The following is a 20,000-nucleotide window of genomic DNA, read 5'->3' as shown; positions in this document are numbered from 1 at the left end:
AGTCCTTCGGGTGAGTCCTTCGGGTGAGTCCTTCGGGTGAGTCCTTCGGGTGAGTCCTTCGGGTAAGTCCTTCGGGGGAGTCCTTCGGGGGAGTCCTTCGGGTAAGTCCTTCAGATGAGTCCTTCGGGTAAGTCCTTCGGGGGAGACCTTCGGGTGAGTCCTTTGAGTGAGTCCTTCGGATGAGTCTTTCGGATGAGTCTTTCGGATGAGTCCTTCGGGTGAGTCCTTCGGGTGAGTCCTTTGAGTGAGTCCTTCGGATGAGTCTTTCGGATGAGTCCTTCGGATGAGTCCTTCGGGTGAGTCTTTCGGGGGAGTCCTTCGGATGAGACCTTTGGATGAGTCCTTCGGGTGAGTCCTTCGGATGAGTCTTTCGGGTGAGACCTTCGGGTGAGACCTTCGGGTGAGACCTTCGGGTGAGACCTTCGGGTGAGACCTTCGGATGAGTCTTTCGGATGAGTCCTTCGGATGAGTCCTTCGGGTGAGTCCTTCGGATGAGTCTTTCGGGTGAGTCCTTCCGGTGAGTCTTTCGGGTGAGACCTTCGGGTGAGACCTTCGGGTGAGACCTTCGGATGAGTCCTTCGGATGAGTCCTTCGGATGAGTCTTTCGGGTAGGTCCTTCGGGGGAGTCCTTCGGGTGAGATTCCTTTGGTTTGCTCTTCTGATGAGCATGTGTTAAAGGCGCGTTCTGGAGGTTATTTGTATTACTCTGTTGGAGACATGTTGTTTCCTTTATTTGAATATCGGTGGATATTTTGATCTCTCTCTCTCTCTCTCTCTATATATATATATATATATATATATATATATATGTGTGTGTGTGTGTGTGTGTGTGTGTGTGTGTGTGTGTGTGTGTGTGTGTGTGTGTGTGTGTGTGTGTGTGTATATATATATATATATATATATATATATATATATATATATATATATATATATATATATATATATATATATATATATGTATATATGTGTGTGTGTCTGTGTGTGTGCGTGTGTGTGTGTGTGTGTTTGTATGTGTGTGCGTCAATATAACGATTAAGTATCAGTTTGCTTATGTGTTGATATGCTTTCAAATACTGTATATCAAAGTATCTATTCCCTTAAAGTTGACTTGATATTAACACAGAATTCCAGACTCTCTATTTACTCTAATTATTTATTTATTATTAAAGGAATCACGTGCAGCATAAAGCAGAGTGTATTTCAATGAATATAGTGTGTGTGCTAACTTATCCACATGTTCCTGCTGCATATACGAGTGTATGGAAACCTATGTGCATTTCACTGTATTAGTGTTGGTAAAGTGTCCCCGCCCATTTATTAGCATAAAGAGGTTTCCAAACTTTAATAATTGAAGGATATTTATTTCAAGGGGTACGCGACTTAATCTCTTAATGTAGAGTTATTTTTGCATTTATATCTATTTCACAGATTAATTATTATTTTCGTATATTGTTAGTTTGGCAAGATTCAATAACGTCATTAATTTCATAGATGTACATTACTCAATAGATACTTTTAAAAGTGTTGATAGAAATGCAAGAATCTTGTAAAAAGTATATGATCATAATACAAAGTTACAAGGAAGATTATACATTAAAGTTTGAGAACCACTTGGACATGATACCACTTTCCACTTCCTTATTCCACAATTATCGTAGTTTAAAACCCCCTTTATTATCTCTGCACAACAGGATAAACAACAGTAAGGAATATATATAAGTTCTAACGTTGTTAAATTAACAGGTCGGATGCTGTGGTGGTTATTCTGCCGGTGACTACGGGGAAATACACTTACCTGTTCCAGACACCTGTCGAGACCAGGTAAAAAAATAAGTCATGTTAAAATACACTTACAATAAATAAGTAGATATGTCTAAAGATAAATCATGTGTGTTAACGTTTAAATGTACTCTCATGTCCTTCTTGGAAAAGTGCATCATACATTCAAGATAAGTTATAATGAACCAAGTGTATAAAGTTCAAGACAAGCTATAATGAACCAAGTATATAACGTTCAAGACAAGCTATAATAAACCAAGTATATAACGTTCAAGACAAGCTATAATGAACCAAGTATATAACGTTCTAAGATGATCCTGTTCTTCGCCGCGCCAACAGGTCACGGGTAACCAGTACGGGGACTCGTGCGCCGAAATCTTCTCCCAGTACCTCGAAGTTCGAACTGGCTGGATCACTGGCCTCTCCCTCAGCCTGTGTTTCTTCCAGGTTTGTTTAATAGTGTTTCGTGTGATTGATTTTATGTCCCGATGTACTCGACTTACATCTTGAATTTTATCGAGCTGTAGCAACTCAGGGATAAGGATCATAATAATAAGATGGATAAGGATACATCGGCGTGGCTCCTTTTTTTCAAAATTCAAAGAGGGGGACTTTTTTCTTTCTATATATATGGCCCTCAGATAGTGTACACCTGCTTGAGGGGTGGGGTGGGGGGTGGGGGGTGGGGGGTTAGGGGGGGTACTGCACACTCTTTGGAATTGGAAATATCAATATCAATATATTTTTTTTTACTCTTCCTTAATCTATTTGCCTCAAGACATACCACTGAGATATGTGGATACACAAAGTGGACATGAATTTACAATTTTTTACTTGATATGAAAGATTCTGATCATTACTTGCTCTTAATTAAAATAATTGCATCACTAACTAAACCTTTCTTTCCAGTGTTTCGCTATGATGTTTGCCTTCTGCATGTGGCAAGCGCTCAAAGAGATCCAAAAAGGCCAATAATTACGAGATTCAAGAAAATATGTCCTTTGTTAACGTCTACCAAATGTTTGTTTTTATTCCGTCTAGTTTTGTGCAAAGTTTTACAAATCCCCCCAAAAAAATGACAAATGTTTGCATTGTAAGATGTTTAGCTTTTATATTGATGTGAATGTATATTAAATTAGTAGGCTATGCGAGTCAAGATTAGCAATCGTAGGATAAGTAGTTTTATTTTGGTTGCACCAATTGTTTTTTTTATGATTTGTACTGTAAGAATGATGACATAATTTACTCTGTGAGTAGAAAAGGGTTACACGTTAACAAAAAATATATAGTTAAGAGTTGACATTTAAGTGGTCGTTATATAAAGCAGGTTTTGCCAACAATGGCTTCTAAACTGAGCAGTTAGTTCAGTATTTTTCTAAAAGATAAACATACCAGACAAGCACGAAGTACTCGCTCTATTTCCTGTATACTCTGAGACTTAATACAGTTTCCTGGGAGTATTCCTAATTCTTCACTGTATTTCCTGTTTAACGTATATTCTGTATCCAGTGCGAGGTACAGCAGTTACGTCAACAATGAACTGGTTTTATAGCGATCTCCTACCATTCCTCTGAAGTGGAATTACATAGCAGTGTAGTTTGATGGAACCATTGATTTTCACCCGTTGGCCTTTTCTTTGGAATACCGAGTCTTGACTTAATTAACAAAATGGTGCTTCCTTTTTTTTAAATCCTGTAATCTACATTTTTTTTAACTTAAGGTATGATGAGTAATAATCTTTTCGATTTTTTGGAATAAAAGTGATTTACCAAATAAGATGTTTATTTTCATGTCTTTATTTAGGTGTGTACCGAGACGGATAGCTATGCCGATGAGTTTGTGTGTGTGTGTGTGTGTGTGTGTGTGTGTGTGTGTGTGTGTGTGTGTGTGTGTGTGTGTGTGTGTGTGTGTGTGTGTGTGTGTGTGTGTGTGTGTGTGTGTGTGAGTGTGAGAGTGAGTGAGTGAGTGAGTGAGTGAGTGAGTGAGTGAGTGAATGAATGAGTGAGAGAGAGAGAGAGAGAGAGAGAGAGAGAGAGAGAGTGAGGGAGAGAGAGAGAGTGAGGGAGGGAGAGAGAGAGAGAGAGAAAGAGTGAGAAAGAGAGACATATTAACAAGTGGAAGGAGCATGTGTATGAGAGTTTTTTTCTCCTATTTTAACAAACAGTTATGAAAACAGACCAAGAGTAGTTTGTTTGTCTGATGACTGAAATATCACAAAGTTGGCTCTTAGCGTTAGGATAAATTAAACTACTTCAATCCATCACTTTTTTTTCTTATTCAACCTGCATACAAATACAGTACAATTGTCTTTTTACTTTCTTAAGTGAATATCCAAACAGAATTACACAAACAAAACAAATAACATGTGATTCAACAATGTATAGTGAGCAAAAAGCAAAAATGGCAAGACACATGAACCAAAATCTATATTTCCAAGGATCTCATTCACTCCTCTGGGTTCATGACTGTTGTTCCAGACAGATAAAACATCTCCATTCCTATCTTCCTTTTTTTTTTTTTTTTTTAATTACACATCAACACAGTTAGGAAAAGAAGCAACGACGCAAGAGAGAGGACTGCCACCAGCTGCCTCCGTCTCATCATCCATCCGGAGTCTCGACACCCTTTTCCGCAACTGTCCATGCGACTGCCTCCGTCACAACAGTCATGAGTGATTGTGAATGGGCCTCTCATGACTAGCAAGTTTACCGAAGTTTCTCTTACTTCTTGCATATCGAAGAATTGAAGAAAAAAAAAAACTTGTTGGCTATACTAACGTTTTCCACAATCGCTCTACTTATAGTTAATGTAAAATGAATCGATGATATAAATAAAACAGGAAGTATTTAGAGTTAGGGAGAAAACATTATGAAATTAAATGTGAGATTAACACGCAGATGATGACAAATCAAATAAATAGTTTCGAAGTTGAAACAAATAAAACTATACTCGTTTTTTTTTCCCAAGGTGGAGATACACTTGACAGGTTGATGACAATGGATGACAAGTTGACAGGTGATGATGATTATTTGCTCACTGACAGGTTGGTCATGCTGATTACCGGAAATGCAACATGTTCTTCCGATATGTTGCAATCACAGCCGATCGTCACCAAACTCCCACGTGCATCACTGCCTCGATAAAAAATAGTATAGTACAGAAACAATCACCTCTTTACCTATGATCTAGAATCCAGGCTCCACCAAAAACAAATACATAAATTAAATCACGTCTGATCGATCATAAGCATCACTGAATACCGTAAACACATAAACAATATACCGACATTGGGGGGAAAAGAAGTCTTGCCTGTAACGAACTCAATAATTCCTGAGCAATAAATCGATAAAATGACACTCATTCCGAAGAGAACAGACCACTGTTTAAAAATACAATGCCACTACTACACCTCAGACCGACCGACAGACCTTGCAGTAAGTAAACAAGGGGGTTTGTTGGGTTCCGTGAAAGAATACGAGTGAGGTCAATTCTTTCCACTATACCAAATCAAAATAAAAGCAGTGTGTGCTAATAAAAAAAAAAGGGTTCCTCACCATATCTTCTTAAAAGTGTTCAAAGTAAAACAAATTCTAAGGAACTTCCTTTCTTAACAGCACTTGGTCATTTCACTCTCCTCCACATTCCACAAGTAAAAAAGGTTAGTCCTTTTAGTTTGCATAATCTAATTTTCTTTTTTTTCTTCTTCATTACAAGACACCTATTAAGGGAAATATCGCCAAAGAAAAAATGGAAAAGCAACATCCAGAAGCTCATAGGTGGGACTCAAAACCTGAATCACGAAGCCCATTAATTGGTACATCCGACTCGTCTCAAAAGCGAGTCTTTTATTCTTTCCCCTTTTTTCACAATGTCACTGCAGTCTGGTTCAGTTGCCATGTAACCCCCCCATAAAAAAACAGATTTATCACATTTCATCAAAATCTAAATGAACAAAATCATTCCTTGAAAGGAACAATGTGCACAGTATCCTTTATCATATACTGCAGATACTCAAAACCTAAAGCTGTAATTTACTACAGACTGAATGCAAACTCAACTAAATGTTTTCATTTCATAACACATCCCACATTCTTTCATAGTATACGAGATAGCTAAAATATCGACACTACCAGTTGACGAAGTTTCACACAGTCTTACTCAAGCTAATTCCGTTATGATAAAGCCGCTCATAAAAAAACACACATGAAAATACAAAACTGTAGCTTCAGCACCACACTAATACACAACACTGACGGGACTAATAGTAAGCTCCTCCACACATTTCAGCTAGGATAGAATTTAATGGAAAGGTACAGCGATCTAGGATTCACTCCCACTCCTGAATTCCTTTTCTCTGGTTAGACCTCTCCGTACATTATGCAGAATGCTTTGCGTATGGGATCCGCCTCGGGAACTAATCATCAATTGCAATGGCTTCTTGATTCATCAATAACCTCAGCTCTCAAGAGACATTTTGTGTTACGGGATGCGGAGTTTTAAATACATAAAATTTTGTGACTAAAAGACTAGGTAGATTCCATTCAGTTTCCTCAGACAACCATATTTTTACCCAACCAAGTTAACCGACAGAGACATCAATGCATAAAACCTGAAATAAACTTGGTGCAGGTTTTCCCAATTTCCTTTAAGGCGGTAAAAATATCATCGTAAAAGATTCATGCCTCAATCATAAACTAAAGCCTAAAAATCAAGAACGAAAGAGCAGACTTTCACACTATGATTTCTTAATCCATTAACTTCAGGATAAATTAATCTTGACAACCACCTCACACACACACACAAAAAAGAGAATAAAACTTGTCATTGTATGACACGCGTCACAGCTCAATTTATGCTCCAACTGCCGGTTTCAACAGTATCACACTATTTTGTTCGCAAAAATGATTTATCTTCTTTAAATATACAAAAACTACAGCAATTTATGAGATTTCTTAAAGGGTAGAAAAAAAATTTAGCCTCCATTAACTCTCAGATCAGAAGGGCACTCAGGACTCACGGTGTTTTCATGTATTCACCCTATGGAGAATAAATGTATATGTGAATGAGTTAACATTTATCCTGCATGAGTGGATAGACATTTACATATGGCTTTTTTTTTAAATAATGAAAGACATGATGAAAGGTGCTGTATTAGGTGAGGAATGAGGACTCCATATTAAAAAAACATTGAAAGGTTTTCATAACTCATATTACAAACATATGTAATGGAATGCACTTTCTTTCATTGCTGATTAATTGCGAGAGTCTGATCTATAATAAAATAAGCTCTGATATGTGACACACGAAAATATCACACCTTTACTATACAGGCTCATGTTGTCCATCACTCATTTATTTCTCCGTGATACGTGATTGTCTCCTTATCATTTATCTGTTGCCTAAAACTCATCATCGTCGGAATGGTGATTTGGGTCTTGGTTTCGGGCTAACATGTAGTTATCCATGTCAATTGAGCGACAGTTGTTGATAGCATAGCGCATTTTTTCTGCCATCACCTCTTGGCTGGAGTAGGGTGGCAGTCGCAGCTGGAAGAAGCACGTCTGGGCGGTCGGCAGGGAGTCAACTGGCCGGTCCACGCGCATTACCTGTAATACGGATTGTGATTACCTTGTCCAGACCCGATTAAACTTTTTAAATTAACAAATCATGCATTCTAATTCTTTCTGTGCTTTCGTCTGACTGATGTACATTTACACGTAAGTATTAAATTACTATAAATCAGTATAGTGCTTTCATTTGGCTCATCTACATTTACAAGTATAACAAAAGAATCAGTGAGTTTTTAGCATCAGTACTCTCTAGAACTTCAAGCAGACCTAGTTCATTCTGATTGTGAATCATCTCTACATATAAAAACAAAAGAAGTAATATGGAATTTTGTGCAAGACTAAGACATATAAGTGAAAGTATCATGCTTAACCTTTCCTGACATGTTAGGTCAGTTAGGGCTGGGCATCTTAAAATGTGTGTTTTCCATTACTTTCTAGACTTATGGTATGAAATTTGAATGTATATATGATATACTAGCAAGGTGCATTCCTTTAGAAGTTAAAAGTTCTCTGTATGTTTCACAGTGTAAAAAAATCTAAGTTCATATGTTTGATGTAAAGAAAAAGCATTTCAAAATAATGTTAGGTAAATGAATAAATACATAAAAGAGAAAACAAAACCCCACCTGAAACCGCTGCGACAGGTCAGCCAGATTAGCCGGCAGTCGTGAACGCCCAGACACAAAGCGGACGAAGAGAACCCGCTCACAGGGGCTGAACGACTCCAAGATGTGCCAGAGCCATACGACGAGCGGGTCATTTTCATCCACCTCGCGATACCTTGTTGGCAAAAGGGAGCGTCATGTGGTGTGGTCATTAACAATAAATTAGAATGTCTGATATGAAAACCTCAACCTTGTTGTTGTTGAGGTATTTGAATCTCGACGGGAAATTCAAGAAAAGTACCAGCAATAAAGAGTCAAAAATTTTCAAGACTAATCAACATTGAATCTAGACCATTATATATAACAAGTAAGTGTGATCATAATGTTGAGAATTTGTAACATCAAACTCTCAGACACAGCACAGACATAGAAATCTACCTCACAACTTTCTTCAGCGTGGCCACAGAAATGTGTGGAAGGCCGCAGACTAGCTGTTCGAGGTGAGCTGCCGTCATCAGGGAGAGCAGCGGCACAGGGATGATCCAGGCCATGCCTTCACGCACGGCAGCAACCTGTTGGCAACGAGGCGGTTTGTCTTTGTACAAAATCATTCTAAATACTAAATGTTTTGGGAGAAATATACAAAAAAAAATTATAGAAGGAGGAAGAGAAGAAGAGAGAGGAGAAGGAGGAGAAGGAGGAGAAGGAGGAGAAGGAGGAGAAGGAGGAGGAGGAGGAGAAGGAGGAGGAGGAGGAGGAGGAGGGGGAAAGGAGGGAGGAGAGAGGAGGAGGAGAGGGAGAGGAGGAGGAGAGGAGGAGGAGGAGGAGGAGGAGGAGGAGGAGGAGGAGGAGGAGGAGGAGGAGGAGGAGGAGGAGGAGGAGGAGGAGGAGAGAGAGGAGGGGCAGGAGGAGGAGGAGGAAGGAGAGCAGGAGCAGGAGGAGGAGGAGAGAGAGAGGAAAGAAGGAAGGAGGAGAAGGAAAGGAGGAGAAGGAGAAGGGGAAGGAGAAGGAGAAGGAAGGAGAAGGAAGGAGAAGGAGAGGGAAGGAGAAGGAGAAGGAGAAGGAAAAGGAGAAGAAGGAGAAGGAGAAGAAGGAGAAGGAGAAGGAGAAGGAGAAGGAGAAGGAGAAGGAGAAGGAGAAGGAGAAGAAGGAGAAGAAGGAGAAGAAGGAGAAGAAGAAGGAGAAGGAGAAGAAGGAGGAGAAGGAGAAGCAGAAGAAGCAGAAGAAGCAGAAGAAGGAGAAGAAAAAGGAAAAAGGAAAAAGAAAAGGAAAAGAAGGAGAAGCAGCAACAGGAGAAGGAGAAGGAGAAACAGAAGGAGAAGGAGAAGGAGAAGGAGAAGAAGGAAAAGGAAAAAGAAAAGGAAAAGAAGGAGAAGATGCAGAAGCAGGAGCAGAAGCAGAAGTAGAAGTAGAAATAGAAGGAGAAGAAAAGAAGAAGAACAAGAACAAGAAGAATAACAACAAGGAGAAGAAAGTAAAGTAAAAGTAAAAGAAAAAGAAAAGAAAAAAGACATTTCCTTTCCACAAACATAAAATAACCAGCACATACCTGTCTATCCATCTGGTGCAGCCGGTAGTAGATTGTACGGTTGACGTATTCCTGTCGGTTGGTGAAGGTCAGAGGGACGGCTCTCCCTCCGGGCACCACAGCCACTCGGGCCCCAGTCATGCTTGTGCACTCGAAGCTTTCCAGAGGTATCACCTGGGGGAAGCTCTTGGATTAGTACCGTCTTTGGGAGAGGAGGATCTCCGAGATGAAATGACGGATCTCGGTAAGAACTGAATGACATTCTCTTTTAATTCAGAGGGACTAAAGGATGATGGAGAGGGAGAGGGAGAGGGAGAGGGAGAGGGAGAGGGAGAGGGAGAGGGAGAGGGAGAGGGAGAGGGAGAGGGAGAGGGAGAGGGAGAGGGAGAGGGGAGGGAGAGAGGGAGAGGGAGAGGGAGAGGGAGAGGGAGAGAGTGAGGGAGAGGGAGAGAGTGAGGGAGAGGGAGAGAGTGAGGGAGAGGGAGAGAGAGTGAGGGGGAGGGAGAGGGAGAGGGAGAGGGAGGGAGAAGGAGAAGGAGAGGGAGAGAGGGAGAGGGAGAGGGAGAGGGAGGGAGAGGGAGAGGGAGAGGGAGAGGGAGAAGGAGAAGGAGAAGGAGAGGGAGAGGGAGTAGGAGAGGGAGAGGGAGAGAGTGAGGGAGGGGGAGAGGGAGAGAGTGAGGGAAAGGGAGAGAGTGAGGGAGAGGGAGAGGGAGAGGGAGAGAGTGAGGGAGAAGGAGAGAAGGAGGGAGAGAGGGAGGGAGGGAGAGGGAGAGAGGGAGGAGAGGGAGGAGAGGGAGAGGGAGAGGGAGAGGGAGAGGGAGAGTGAGGGAGAGAAAGAGAGAGTGAGTGAGGGAGAGGGAGAAGGAGAGGAAGAGAGTGAGGGAGAGGGAGAAAGTGATGGAGAGGGAGAGATTGAGGGAGAGGGAGAGGGAGAGGGAGAGAGTGAGGGAAAGGGAGAGAGTGAAGGAGAGGGAGAGAGTGAAGGAGAGGGAGAGAGGGAGAGAGTGAGAGGGAGAAGGAGAGAGTGAGGCAGAGGGAGGGGGAGAGAGTGAGGGAGAGGGAGAGGGAGAGGGAGAGGGAGAGGGAGAGGGAGAGGGAGAGTGAGAGAGGGAGAGAATGAGGGAGAGGGAGAGGGAGAGGGAGAGGGAGAGGGGGAGAGGGAGAGGAAGAGGGAGAGGGAGAGGGAGTGGGAGATGGAGGAGATGATGATGAAGATGAAGATGAAGATGATGATGAAGATTGATGACTGGTAATTGGTGACTGGTAATGACTGATGATGACAAAGCCAAACACACTTACATCATGGAAAGTGTCTTCTGTAACTCCATCCTGGTCAATGTCCCTGATGGCTCGCAAGGTCTGCATATATTCAATATCAACCTGCAAGTAAGGAATTCATTTTCTCTTCAATATGATATGCATTTGTTAAACGGGAAATTAACCACTCAGGTGTAAATACTATCTCTCCCCCTATATTTTTCTGTAGCTGAAAAATGTAAATCAATTATAATTTTAATCAATTTTAAATGAAAAAATAAGCACAAATATCACTTTTTTTTCTCTTTTTTGTACAATAGTGAAAAGTATCCCCTTCATACCACAGGGAAAAATACTTGAGCATCTTAACAGTTGCAAAAACCACATCATTTAATTCTTTAATACTATGACAGCCACCCTGTTCACATCACTAAGAAAGAAGAGACATCTAAGACGACCTGCGCCTTAAAATCATCACAGGAGGACTCACCTCCTCCAGATCAGATGACGAGGGAGGGACACCAGCAAGCAGCTTCCACACCAGCGGGGCCAGAGGGAGGGCGAGGGGTTTCTTGGTGCGAATGGCAATGCCAAACAATATGCCTGGAAGAGGATCGGTAATCAGTCTACATGCAGTCATGTTTGATATTCAATTTCCATTTTAACCCACTCACGACGGGGGCATTCCAGCCTTGCATGTCACAATGCCGGGGCTTTCGAACGCTTAGGCCTAAATCAATTAAATGACTGGCACCATATGGTGGGGTTAATATCAAATACATCTCATTCACAAAATCCGTGTTCATCTACACAAGAACCAGGGTTACACTTACCTAAGAATTTGAACCAGAGAAGGTGGTGATGTTGCGTCAGGTCAGGATTGAGGAGGAAGCGGTCTCTGTTATTTCCAGCGTCCGAAGCTGCGTTGGGCGTTGGTATGAGGAGGGGAACTCCACCTGTCACAAGTTCGTGACACATCTCCGTCATTGTGTCATCAAACACACCACCTGCATCGTCTGCTCCCTCACCAACAAGTTTTACCTGTGTAGTAAGAGAAATTGTTGGTCTTATTAAAGATTCAATTTCCAGAACAAATACAAATAATTGGGAGATTCAAATAACTGGAAGATTAAACAGTAATAATATGGAATATATAATCAAGAAAATCTGTAAAACAAATTGTAAGAAATCACATTCACATTCATTCTAAAAGAAAAATTACCTTCCACGCTCTTGAGGGAAGTCTCAGATCTGATGGCTTAAGCTTCACCACTTGCCGAGCCAACTGTATGAAAATAGGTTTGCACGGTGCTCCTCTTGTTGATATTCTTTTAACTGTCACTTGAGGCCCATAATTCCGTCCCTGAACCATCGTTCGGCCGAGGCAACGCACCAGCGGCAAGGTGTAGACTCTAGGTGACACAAGAGAGCGTACAGCTGCACAGGTCACTGCACTTACATTTTCTATATAGCACTCCAGTCCAGGTGTCAGGGGTATGAGCTTCCAAGATGCATAGAGCAGATCACTGAACTGATGGAGCAACCTAAGCCTTGAGCAGAGAGCACCCGGGGGAATGTTATGCAAGTTTGGGTACTGTGGTGGCACCGACACAGGGATCCCGAGCTGCATGGGAGCTGGCGTCCCTGGGGTTACTGGAGGAAGCGGCAGAGCTGACCAAGCCGCGCTGTGGCTGCGACCCGCGCTGATCTGCCGGATGCCTTTCCCTGACAGCGTCCAGATGAGCTGGGGTTCTCGCACGGCAGCAGTGTGCCCGAGCCCTAGTTGTCCGTCACTGTTTACTCCCCAGCCGTACACGTCTCCGGTGTTGGAGAGCGCTAAGGTGTGTTCTGAACCAACAGCTATTTCGACTACAACATGCGTTACTAGAGCAGGAACTTGCTGAGGCCGGTTGTGTCCTCTTGTCCGTGATTCTGGCTGACCAATGAGCCGGTCCATTCCACAGGTATACACACGGCCATCTTTAGTGAGAAACACTGTAAACTGAGTGCCGCAACAAACCTTTTTAATGCCAATGCCACACATAGCTTCCACCTTCTGTGGCGTAGACTTTGAAGTAGAATTTCCTAAGCCTAATTTCCCATAATCACCGTCTCCAAAAGCCCAGACGGTGTTTCCATCAACGTCGATGCACACGGTGTGATTCAGTCCACAAGCCACTTGGCCGATCCGCCAGCCATCGAGGGCCGTCACTCTTTCTGGCAGCTTCTTGTTTGCCGTGGAGCCCAGGCCAAGTCTCCCATAATCCCCGTTCCCAAACGTGAACAATTTGCCGTCCGATGTCACCACTGCCGTGTGCTTGAATCCGCAGGCCAGCTGGACAACTTCCTGTCCCTGGAATGCCTCAATCTGCCTCGGCCTACGTTGACGATCGGAGTTTCCGTGACCCAGTTTGCCATAATCACCATCGCCCCACGAGAAAACTTCTCCACTGTCTGTCACAGCCAAACTATGGCCATCGGAGCCACATGAGGTTGCAACTTGTGTCACCACAAAGCCTGAAACAGACAATAATAATGTTTTTTTTTTTTTATGATGATTATGATTATGATGATGATGATCGTGATGGTGATGGTGATGGTGATGGTGATGGTGATGATGATAATAATAATGATCATTATCATTAAAATATTTACAACATTAATATAACAAGAAGAAATATAAACAATAATAATAACAACCATTAAAATGATGAAGATGACGATACCAACTCAAAATATCACAACCTTTGGACATCAGACAAAAAGACCACGAAATGAGCCATTTCTACCTTGCAAGGTGGATATGACGGAGGGTGTGTGTAGGTCGTCTGAGTTCCCTTGACCCAGGCGACCGTAGCTCCCCTCCCCGCAGGCTAAGATGGATCCATTGGCAGTCACTATGAACGTACAATTCTGCCCACAGACGACTTGCTGGGCACAACCTAGAGACTCTGTTAGTACTGGCGCGAGACTGCTGCGACCTGTCAATCATAAGTTTGTGGGATTTTGGTAAAAGAAGTATTGATGCAGAACTTAAATATTTACATAAGTTGATGCAAAAACTTTTAAATTTACACAAACTGATGTGGAAGCTTAGAAATTCAAAGCATTTAAAAAATGCTGTTACTTTTTTAAATTACAAACAATAATGATAATTCAACACAAGCACGCAACCACATGCCTTGGTGAAATACTATTCCAAGTGTCTTAAATACCCAATATCACAATGTAGTTGTTCCTATAAACAAAACATATACAACATTTCACTTTGTAATTGACCAAAGAGTGGTAGCTAAAACAGTCAAGCAACAGAAACAAACCTTCTTCTATATTTGATAACACTGCCACTAAGCAGCAACTTTATAGTTAGTATATATACAACATCTCATGCTCTCACCTGTTTCTGCCAACTGTCCATGCCTCCCACTGCCCCACATGAAGACCTGACAACGACCTCCGACCTGCCAGTCGCCCGGGTGATGCGTCGCCCAAGACATCACTGCGGCATCCTGTTCCACGTCCCATTTGGAATTTTCTATGGCATAGTTCAGGTGTTCCTTATCGTCTGTTGAGAACATTCAAAAGATAATTGTTAAGAGCAATAATCTAATTAGGGTTAATCTTACACAATCATATTCAAAGCCAGCTTGCTACAGAATACGCTAGATCAAAGGAAACATTAATTACCTGAATGTTTTAAAAGCTGAGTCGTAAAAGCGCGTGGGAGAGACGTTCGCTTTTTGAGACTCTCTGCTGTGCTTACAGCAGTACAAAGGGTTTCCAGCCAGTTCCATTCAACAACTGAAATATTTATAGATTATGTCATTTTTAACTTATAACATCAGAATAAAAATATAGTTCAGATCCATACAAGTCTAAACAGAGGTAACATTATACTGTTTATTTTAATGGATATATATGTTTTGTATGTTTAATATGTTTTTAGTATTTTGTCCAGAATCAAAAGTTAACATAGGTTATAATTTTTACAATCTTAGCAAACTAAATTGTTAACATTGACATTGTTCATGCTTAATCCAGATAAGCCTCAAGATACACTTCTAAACCACTGAACAAACAGAAACCTTTAGTTCACCGAGTTTTAAAATCTACCAACAGAGCCTCTGTGTCCCTACCTGACTCCGGTCTGGCCATGTGCACTGGTGCCGGCTGCGTACATAGGATGCAGTCCAGACGGAGCAACAAAGCCAATGAACAGAGTTGCTGGAGGTATCGGCTGTGTACTAGCTGTTCTCCGCTGCTTACTGGAATAGCATGGGGTAAAATCAGAAAAAAGTTTGTGTTTATTTCTAGTGCCCCAAGTGAGAGATTATAAAATATTCAAATAAAATTTATCTAAAGAACTTGTAAACAGGTATCATGAATACCTTGCACCATGTTGGTTCTATAATGATGAGTGTCATGAACAATGTATGAATTCTTTATCCAACATCACCTTGGTGGTGAAAACTGACTTGTTATCGATCACAGATATGAATTGGTTATTGAGTTGAATCCAGGACATTAAAGTTATATCATAAAAACATAAACTTCTTCTATCTAATATCAACCAAGATTTTTCAACAATAAAAAATTACCATGATCAGTCAACAGAAGAAATGATACCACTGCTTCCTAATAACTCTACCCACTTACCCATCGGTTTCTCATGCTGGTACTGAGAGAGCAGGAGCGAGGGCAGGTGGGATAAGAGTGCTCGCAGACAGGGGGCTTGATGCAACCCTGTCATACCCCAAACGTGCAAACGTGTGCGACAGAAAGCGGGAATACGGAGTTTAAAGAATTGGTCATCCGACAGCGTTGCAAACACCACATTCTGGGAGGAAGGCATAAAGTTATTCTATCTCAGTTGAGTCACTGTTCTTATTAATATTGCAGAAGCATATAAATGATAACACCACACAAATCATTTGATTCATCTGCCTTTAAATCATAACACAAAAAAGATAGCAGGACACATGGATCCCCCTGTACCTGTGATCGGGACACACAGATTCCCAAGCCTGATGTTCCGCACCACACCAGAGAGTTGATTCCACCCGAGCCAACCAAAGTCTGGAGTAGCGAGCCTTCTTGCAAAGACCAAACGTTAACCATTCCATTCATACTCTTCTGGCAACCTGAGAGGAAAATGTGATTTAGGTAATATCATCATCATTACTATCATTATCATCATTCTCATTATCATTGAAAGAATTAATATCATTACTATCATCTGCAGCATATTATTATTATCATCATTGTTTATCACAGACAATCATTAGCATTATAAATACTATTACTATTATTACCGCTATCATCATCATTATTCATATCATCAAAATAACATAAGATCTACTTATAAAAATAAAATAAAAAATTCGAACCTGTAGCTAGCATAAGACCGGAAGTTGAAATGGCCAAGGAAGTGACTGGGCTCTGGTGACCTCGGAGCTGTAGCTGACACCTTGGGTCGTAAGACTCGGTACCTTCGCCATGCTGTCCGCTGTAATCATGGAATGCCTTAAATTTCTGTTCCATCTATGATAACCTTTCATAATTAACTCAAGAGGAAGAGTTTCAGATGTGACCAAGAGGTATACATACACAAGATAAACCCAAAATAGATGCTGACAAGACATTCATCATTTTCTATCTAGAAACAAGAAACATGACGAATGAAATCATTCTAAGGCACAAATAAAAGAAGTCACAAATTGGAGATAAAAAAAATATATATCAAGGCATCCTACCTGCCCCCATATTCAGAGGCCCCAGTTGCAGCAGGACTTTGAGGCACCACCCACACTGTGACTAGACCATCTTCATGACCCACTACCAACATGTGGGTACATTCTCCTTCAAGTACTCCACCTGCGGGAAAGCAGATTGTAATTTGTAAACAAGTATAAAGATGAATAAATTTAAACAAATAAAGGAAAGAAAGAGGTCCTATCATGTGCATACAACCTGTCATAGTGAACGGATTGTATTGCCAAATTCTTTTCACTAACAAAAATATGAACCTGGAACATAAATTATTTGCACTCACTTATCACTGGAGACCATTTTATGGCTAAGGGTAAGGACTTGTAATCCAAAGAATATACAGGAGTCCATCCATTTGAGGTCTGAGTCCAAACCTTTGTGCCGCCCTCCCCACACGAGGCAAGCAAGCAACAGTTGCTGCTCCACTCCAGGCACTGAACTGGTCCCTAGGCAAAGAAAAGAAAAGAAGAGCTGGATAAAAATCTCAAATCATATAATCACTTTCAATACACATTTCTAACAGTGGATTTTAAACCAACTTTCCATACATTCATTTGATAAATATCTACCTGCTGGGCTTGAACGGTAACACTTCCCACATCACTCTGGACTGAACAGACGCGGACGACGCCATCGCTGAAACCCACAGCCAGATCTTTGTCTTGGTCGTGCCATGCGAGGCAACTTACATACACTGTGGAAAAATTATATAAATGAGTACTAAATGGAAGGAATTTATTCCTAATCATATGGGAATACTTGTCCTCTGTGGAAAACATCTGAATAGATTATGATATTTAAAGGTCAATCACACTTATAAACTTTTTAAAAATCTATAATATTTTAAGGTCAATCACACTCATAAACTTTTTAAAATCTATATCATCCTTTAATTAGCCCTTCTATAAGAGGCATTTTCACTGGGTGGGTCACTTTCGTACTGCATTCTTCTTTTTGTTAAAATTACAAGCTATTTGACCTAACCTCCCAATTGCTATTTAGTATCACTTTGCTAATAAATCATATAAAGACTTATACAGGTCTAGAAAATAATAGAAAACCCATCTTAAGACAACCCTACCAGATTAAACATCCTAAGATGAGGCCTATCTCGGAAGGTTAAGTTAATAGCCAACATCATTCCAGCAAATGAGTATCCCCTAACATAGTTTGACTAAGCAAAATAATCTTACCATCCTGCCGTCCAGCATGCCTAATGGGATTTGGAATAATGCCGCTCGCTGTAAAGGCAGCCAATGTGACAGAGCCATCGTGATGCCCACTGATCAAGAGGTCACACACACCATGTAGTGGAGCTTCGAGAGCTGTTATGCTGCTGCTGCTTGTCCAAGATGCCACAGTGCTACCTGTGATGGGCAAAGGAAAGTATTACACCTTTCTGTACACAACTTATGTAAAAGGATACAATACATTCACATTTTAACAATATCAAATCAGTCAGGATTCTTTGCTGTCTTCCCTTTGACAATCCACCTGACAATGACTGCGCAAATTAAGCACACACTCACTATTCAACGGCCAAATGTTGAGGACGTTTTCAGAAGAGGCAGCGACATGCCGTCCAGTGGGCAAAGCCACTACGTGTTCTATGGCAGGGGGATTCACAGAGTAGTTGCTGTTACTTTCACTCTGCTGGAACACCAAGGTGTGTTCTTGGCACGCATGAGAACGCTGACTCACTTTCCAAGTCCTCACCGAGCCGTCTTGTCCACTGCCAAAGGAATTAAATTTCCATTCAACTGGAACATTTGTCTTTAAATCTTGGAAATGTTAAGTTACTGGACACTTGACCGATATACCTTACTGAAGAAAAGGATTCACACAGACAAAGCACAGATAAAAGAAAATATTTTAAAAATGTAAAAAAAGAAAAGAAATATAAATAATTCAATGTAATATAATTTCATCTAATAACAAAAATTATTGTACAAAGAAACCTCAATATCTCATTATACAAAAAAATTATTCAACATCAAAATATAGCAAGTGCACTAGAATGTGAATCTACATAAATAAATCATCTCAAAGCTATTAATAAAAAATAAAATACATAAATCACATGAAAATCTAACTGATTAATCCAGGACCATGAATATCAACAAACAACTTTCAAAAACAGCGTTTGCATTCCATAACGCAAAGACATTAACCTGGTAACGAGTAAATTCTTTCCCGCCATCCAAAGGGCTCTTGAAGCGCATGCAGTATGCCCCTCTAGATAGGTAGTCGGCACGCGAGGCAGAGCTCCAGTGAAGTCAGCTGAGCTACTGATGTTAGGCCCAGGAAAGTCGCTGCAATGCTCCGCCAATTGAGCTCGGCCTCCAATACACTCCACCTGAAACATATATTAATATAGTGTCACTCATCAAAATACAACCATACAGTAGCTCCTTTGCCATACACACTTTAAAAAAAAAAACATCACGCTGTCGGTAGCTTACCAGCTGAGTTGCGGCCCACTGACGGTGTGAGTGTGGAAGCCGAGTGGACAGAATGCACGCTGCCAGGGCATTGGCCAGTTGAATTCCTGGGTCTCCTTGGCCCCCGCTCGCTGTTACAGGAGACGTCACAGCCTCTCCTGCAGAGTGGAAGAAATCTTTTTAAAAAGTGCTCACCAATAAAAGCATTGGAAATATCAAGTCCAGTCACAGGCATTTGTTCTTCATTTCACTTCATTATTTTGAAATCAGAGATATGAAAACAACCCCTATATAACTGTGCATTGGTTATTTATGGGCTTTTGTTATTGATTGATATTTTCCTGTTCTATTTCCCTACAAGGGCTTAGCTTGAGATCAAATAAAGTCACACTGGAGAGCCAAAAGCAGACAAAAAAAACAATTAATATAATGACGAACCACTCACTAATCGTACCTAGAATCATAATCTTTCAGGCTTTCCTGAAGAATTAAAGTCTTATTGAAAGAATCGATGTTCTGCACATATAATTTCAAAACTCTTTTAACGTTCTTTTTTTTTTAAATCTTTTTCCTTTCCTTCAGTTATTTGGAACAGGGATCATAAAAAGCTGCATGAAAATATATATACAAACACCTCATACATTTCAACAATCAACATCAAAACCTAAAAGAAAAAACATACAAACATCCATTTCACCCATACAATACCCAATTTACATCCAAGAAAAAAACAAATTAAAAAAAAAACATCTTACCTTTACCACAAAAACAAATGAAAAATAACTTAGACATCTTACCTTTACCAACAAACAGATATATTAAAAGAGAGAGAGAGAGAGAGAGAGAGAGAGAGAGAGAGAGAGAGAGAGAGAGAGAGAGAGAGAGAGAGAGAGAGAGAGAGAGAGAGAGAGAGAGAGAGAGAGAGAGAGAGAGAGAACTACCATACCTTTCCCAGCCAAATGAATCAGTGAGGAGTTTGCAGCCAGGAGGGACACCAGTGCCTGCGTCACGGGGAAGCTCGTCTGATGCATGGCGGACGCGTTCTGGCACC

The 20,000-nt window shown here is 41.1% G+C and overlaps 2 protein-coding genes across 3 annotated transcripts in view; one reads left to right on the top strand and one right to left on the bottom strand.

Annotated features, from left to right (window-relative positions):
* LOC122266219 (tetraspanin-2A) overlaps positions 1–3,552 on the top strand; it is a 16,478-nt gene extending 12,926 nt beyond the window's left edge. For both annotated transcript variants that reach the window (XM_043035837.2, XM_043035838.2), the window contains exons 4-6: positions 1,744–1,821; positions 2,119–2,226; positions 2,689–3,552. In XM_043035837.2, the coding sequence (XP_042891771.1) occupies positions 1,744–1,821; positions 2,119–2,226; positions 2,689–2,754 (252 nt within the window). In that variant the 3' untranslated portion in view covers positions 2,755–3,552. The remainder of the gene's footprint in view (positions 1–1,743; positions 1,822–2,118; positions 2,227–2,688) is intronic.
* A 535-nt stretch (positions 3,553–4,087) lies between these two features.
* LOC122266220 (putative E3 ubiquitin-protein ligase HERC1) overlaps positions 4,088–20,000 on the bottom strand; it is a 66,201-nt gene continuing 50,288 nt past the window's right edge. The window contains exons 51-73 of the mRNA XM_086532505.1: positions 19,896–20,000; positions 18,971–19,107; positions 18,680–18,864; positions 18,038–18,240; positions 17,702–17,875; positions 17,078–17,202; positions 16,792–16,954; positions 16,493–16,613; positions 16,127–16,245; positions 15,735–15,880; positions 15,396–15,576; positions 14,876–15,004; positions 14,427–14,540; positions 14,137–14,304; positions 13,529–13,720; positions 11,962–13,256; positions 11,573–11,780; positions 11,230–11,342; positions 10,782–10,862; positions 9,504–9,656; positions 8,393–8,526; positions 7,976–8,129; positions 4,088–7,385 (exon numbers count right to left, since the gene is read on the bottom strand). The exon at positions 19,896–20,000 is cut by the window's right edge and continues 97 nt beyond it. Of these exons, the coding sequence (XP_086388631.1) occupies positions 7,179–7,385; positions 7,976–8,129; positions 8,393–8,526; positions 9,504–9,656; positions 10,782–10,862; positions 11,230–11,342; positions 11,573–11,780; positions 11,962–13,256; positions 13,529–13,720; positions 14,137–14,304; positions 14,427–14,540; positions 14,876–15,004; positions 15,396–15,576; positions 15,735–15,880; positions 16,127–16,245; positions 16,493–16,613; positions 16,792–16,954; positions 17,078–17,202; positions 17,702–17,875; positions 18,038–18,240; positions 18,680–18,864; positions 18,971–19,107; positions 19,896–20,000 (4,607 nt within the window). The 3' untranslated portion in view covers positions 4,088–7,178. The remainder of the gene's footprint in view (positions 7,386–7,975; positions 8,130–8,392; positions 8,527–9,503; positions 9,657–10,781; positions 10,863–11,229; positions 11,343–11,572; positions 11,781–11,961; positions 13,257–13,528; positions 13,721–14,136; positions 14,305–14,426; positions 14,541–14,875; positions 15,005–15,395; positions 15,577–15,734; positions 15,881–16,126; positions 16,246–16,492; positions 16,614–16,791; positions 16,955–17,077; positions 17,203–17,701; positions 17,876–18,037; positions 18,241–18,679; positions 18,865–18,970; positions 19,108–19,895) is intronic.

Source organism: Penaeus japonicus, unplaced genomic scaffold (genome assembly GCF_977035675.1).
Source record: "Penaeus japonicus unplaced genomic scaffold, GWHDUDI00000001_assembly GWHDUDI00000037, whole genome shotgun sequence".
NCBI classification, from domain to species: domain Eukaryota; kingdom Metazoa; phylum Arthropoda; class Malacostraca; order Decapoda; family Penaeidae; genus Penaeus; species Penaeus japonicus.
Note: the sequence above shows the minus strand (reverse complement) of the source record. Positions and strands in the feature narration are given on the sequence as shown.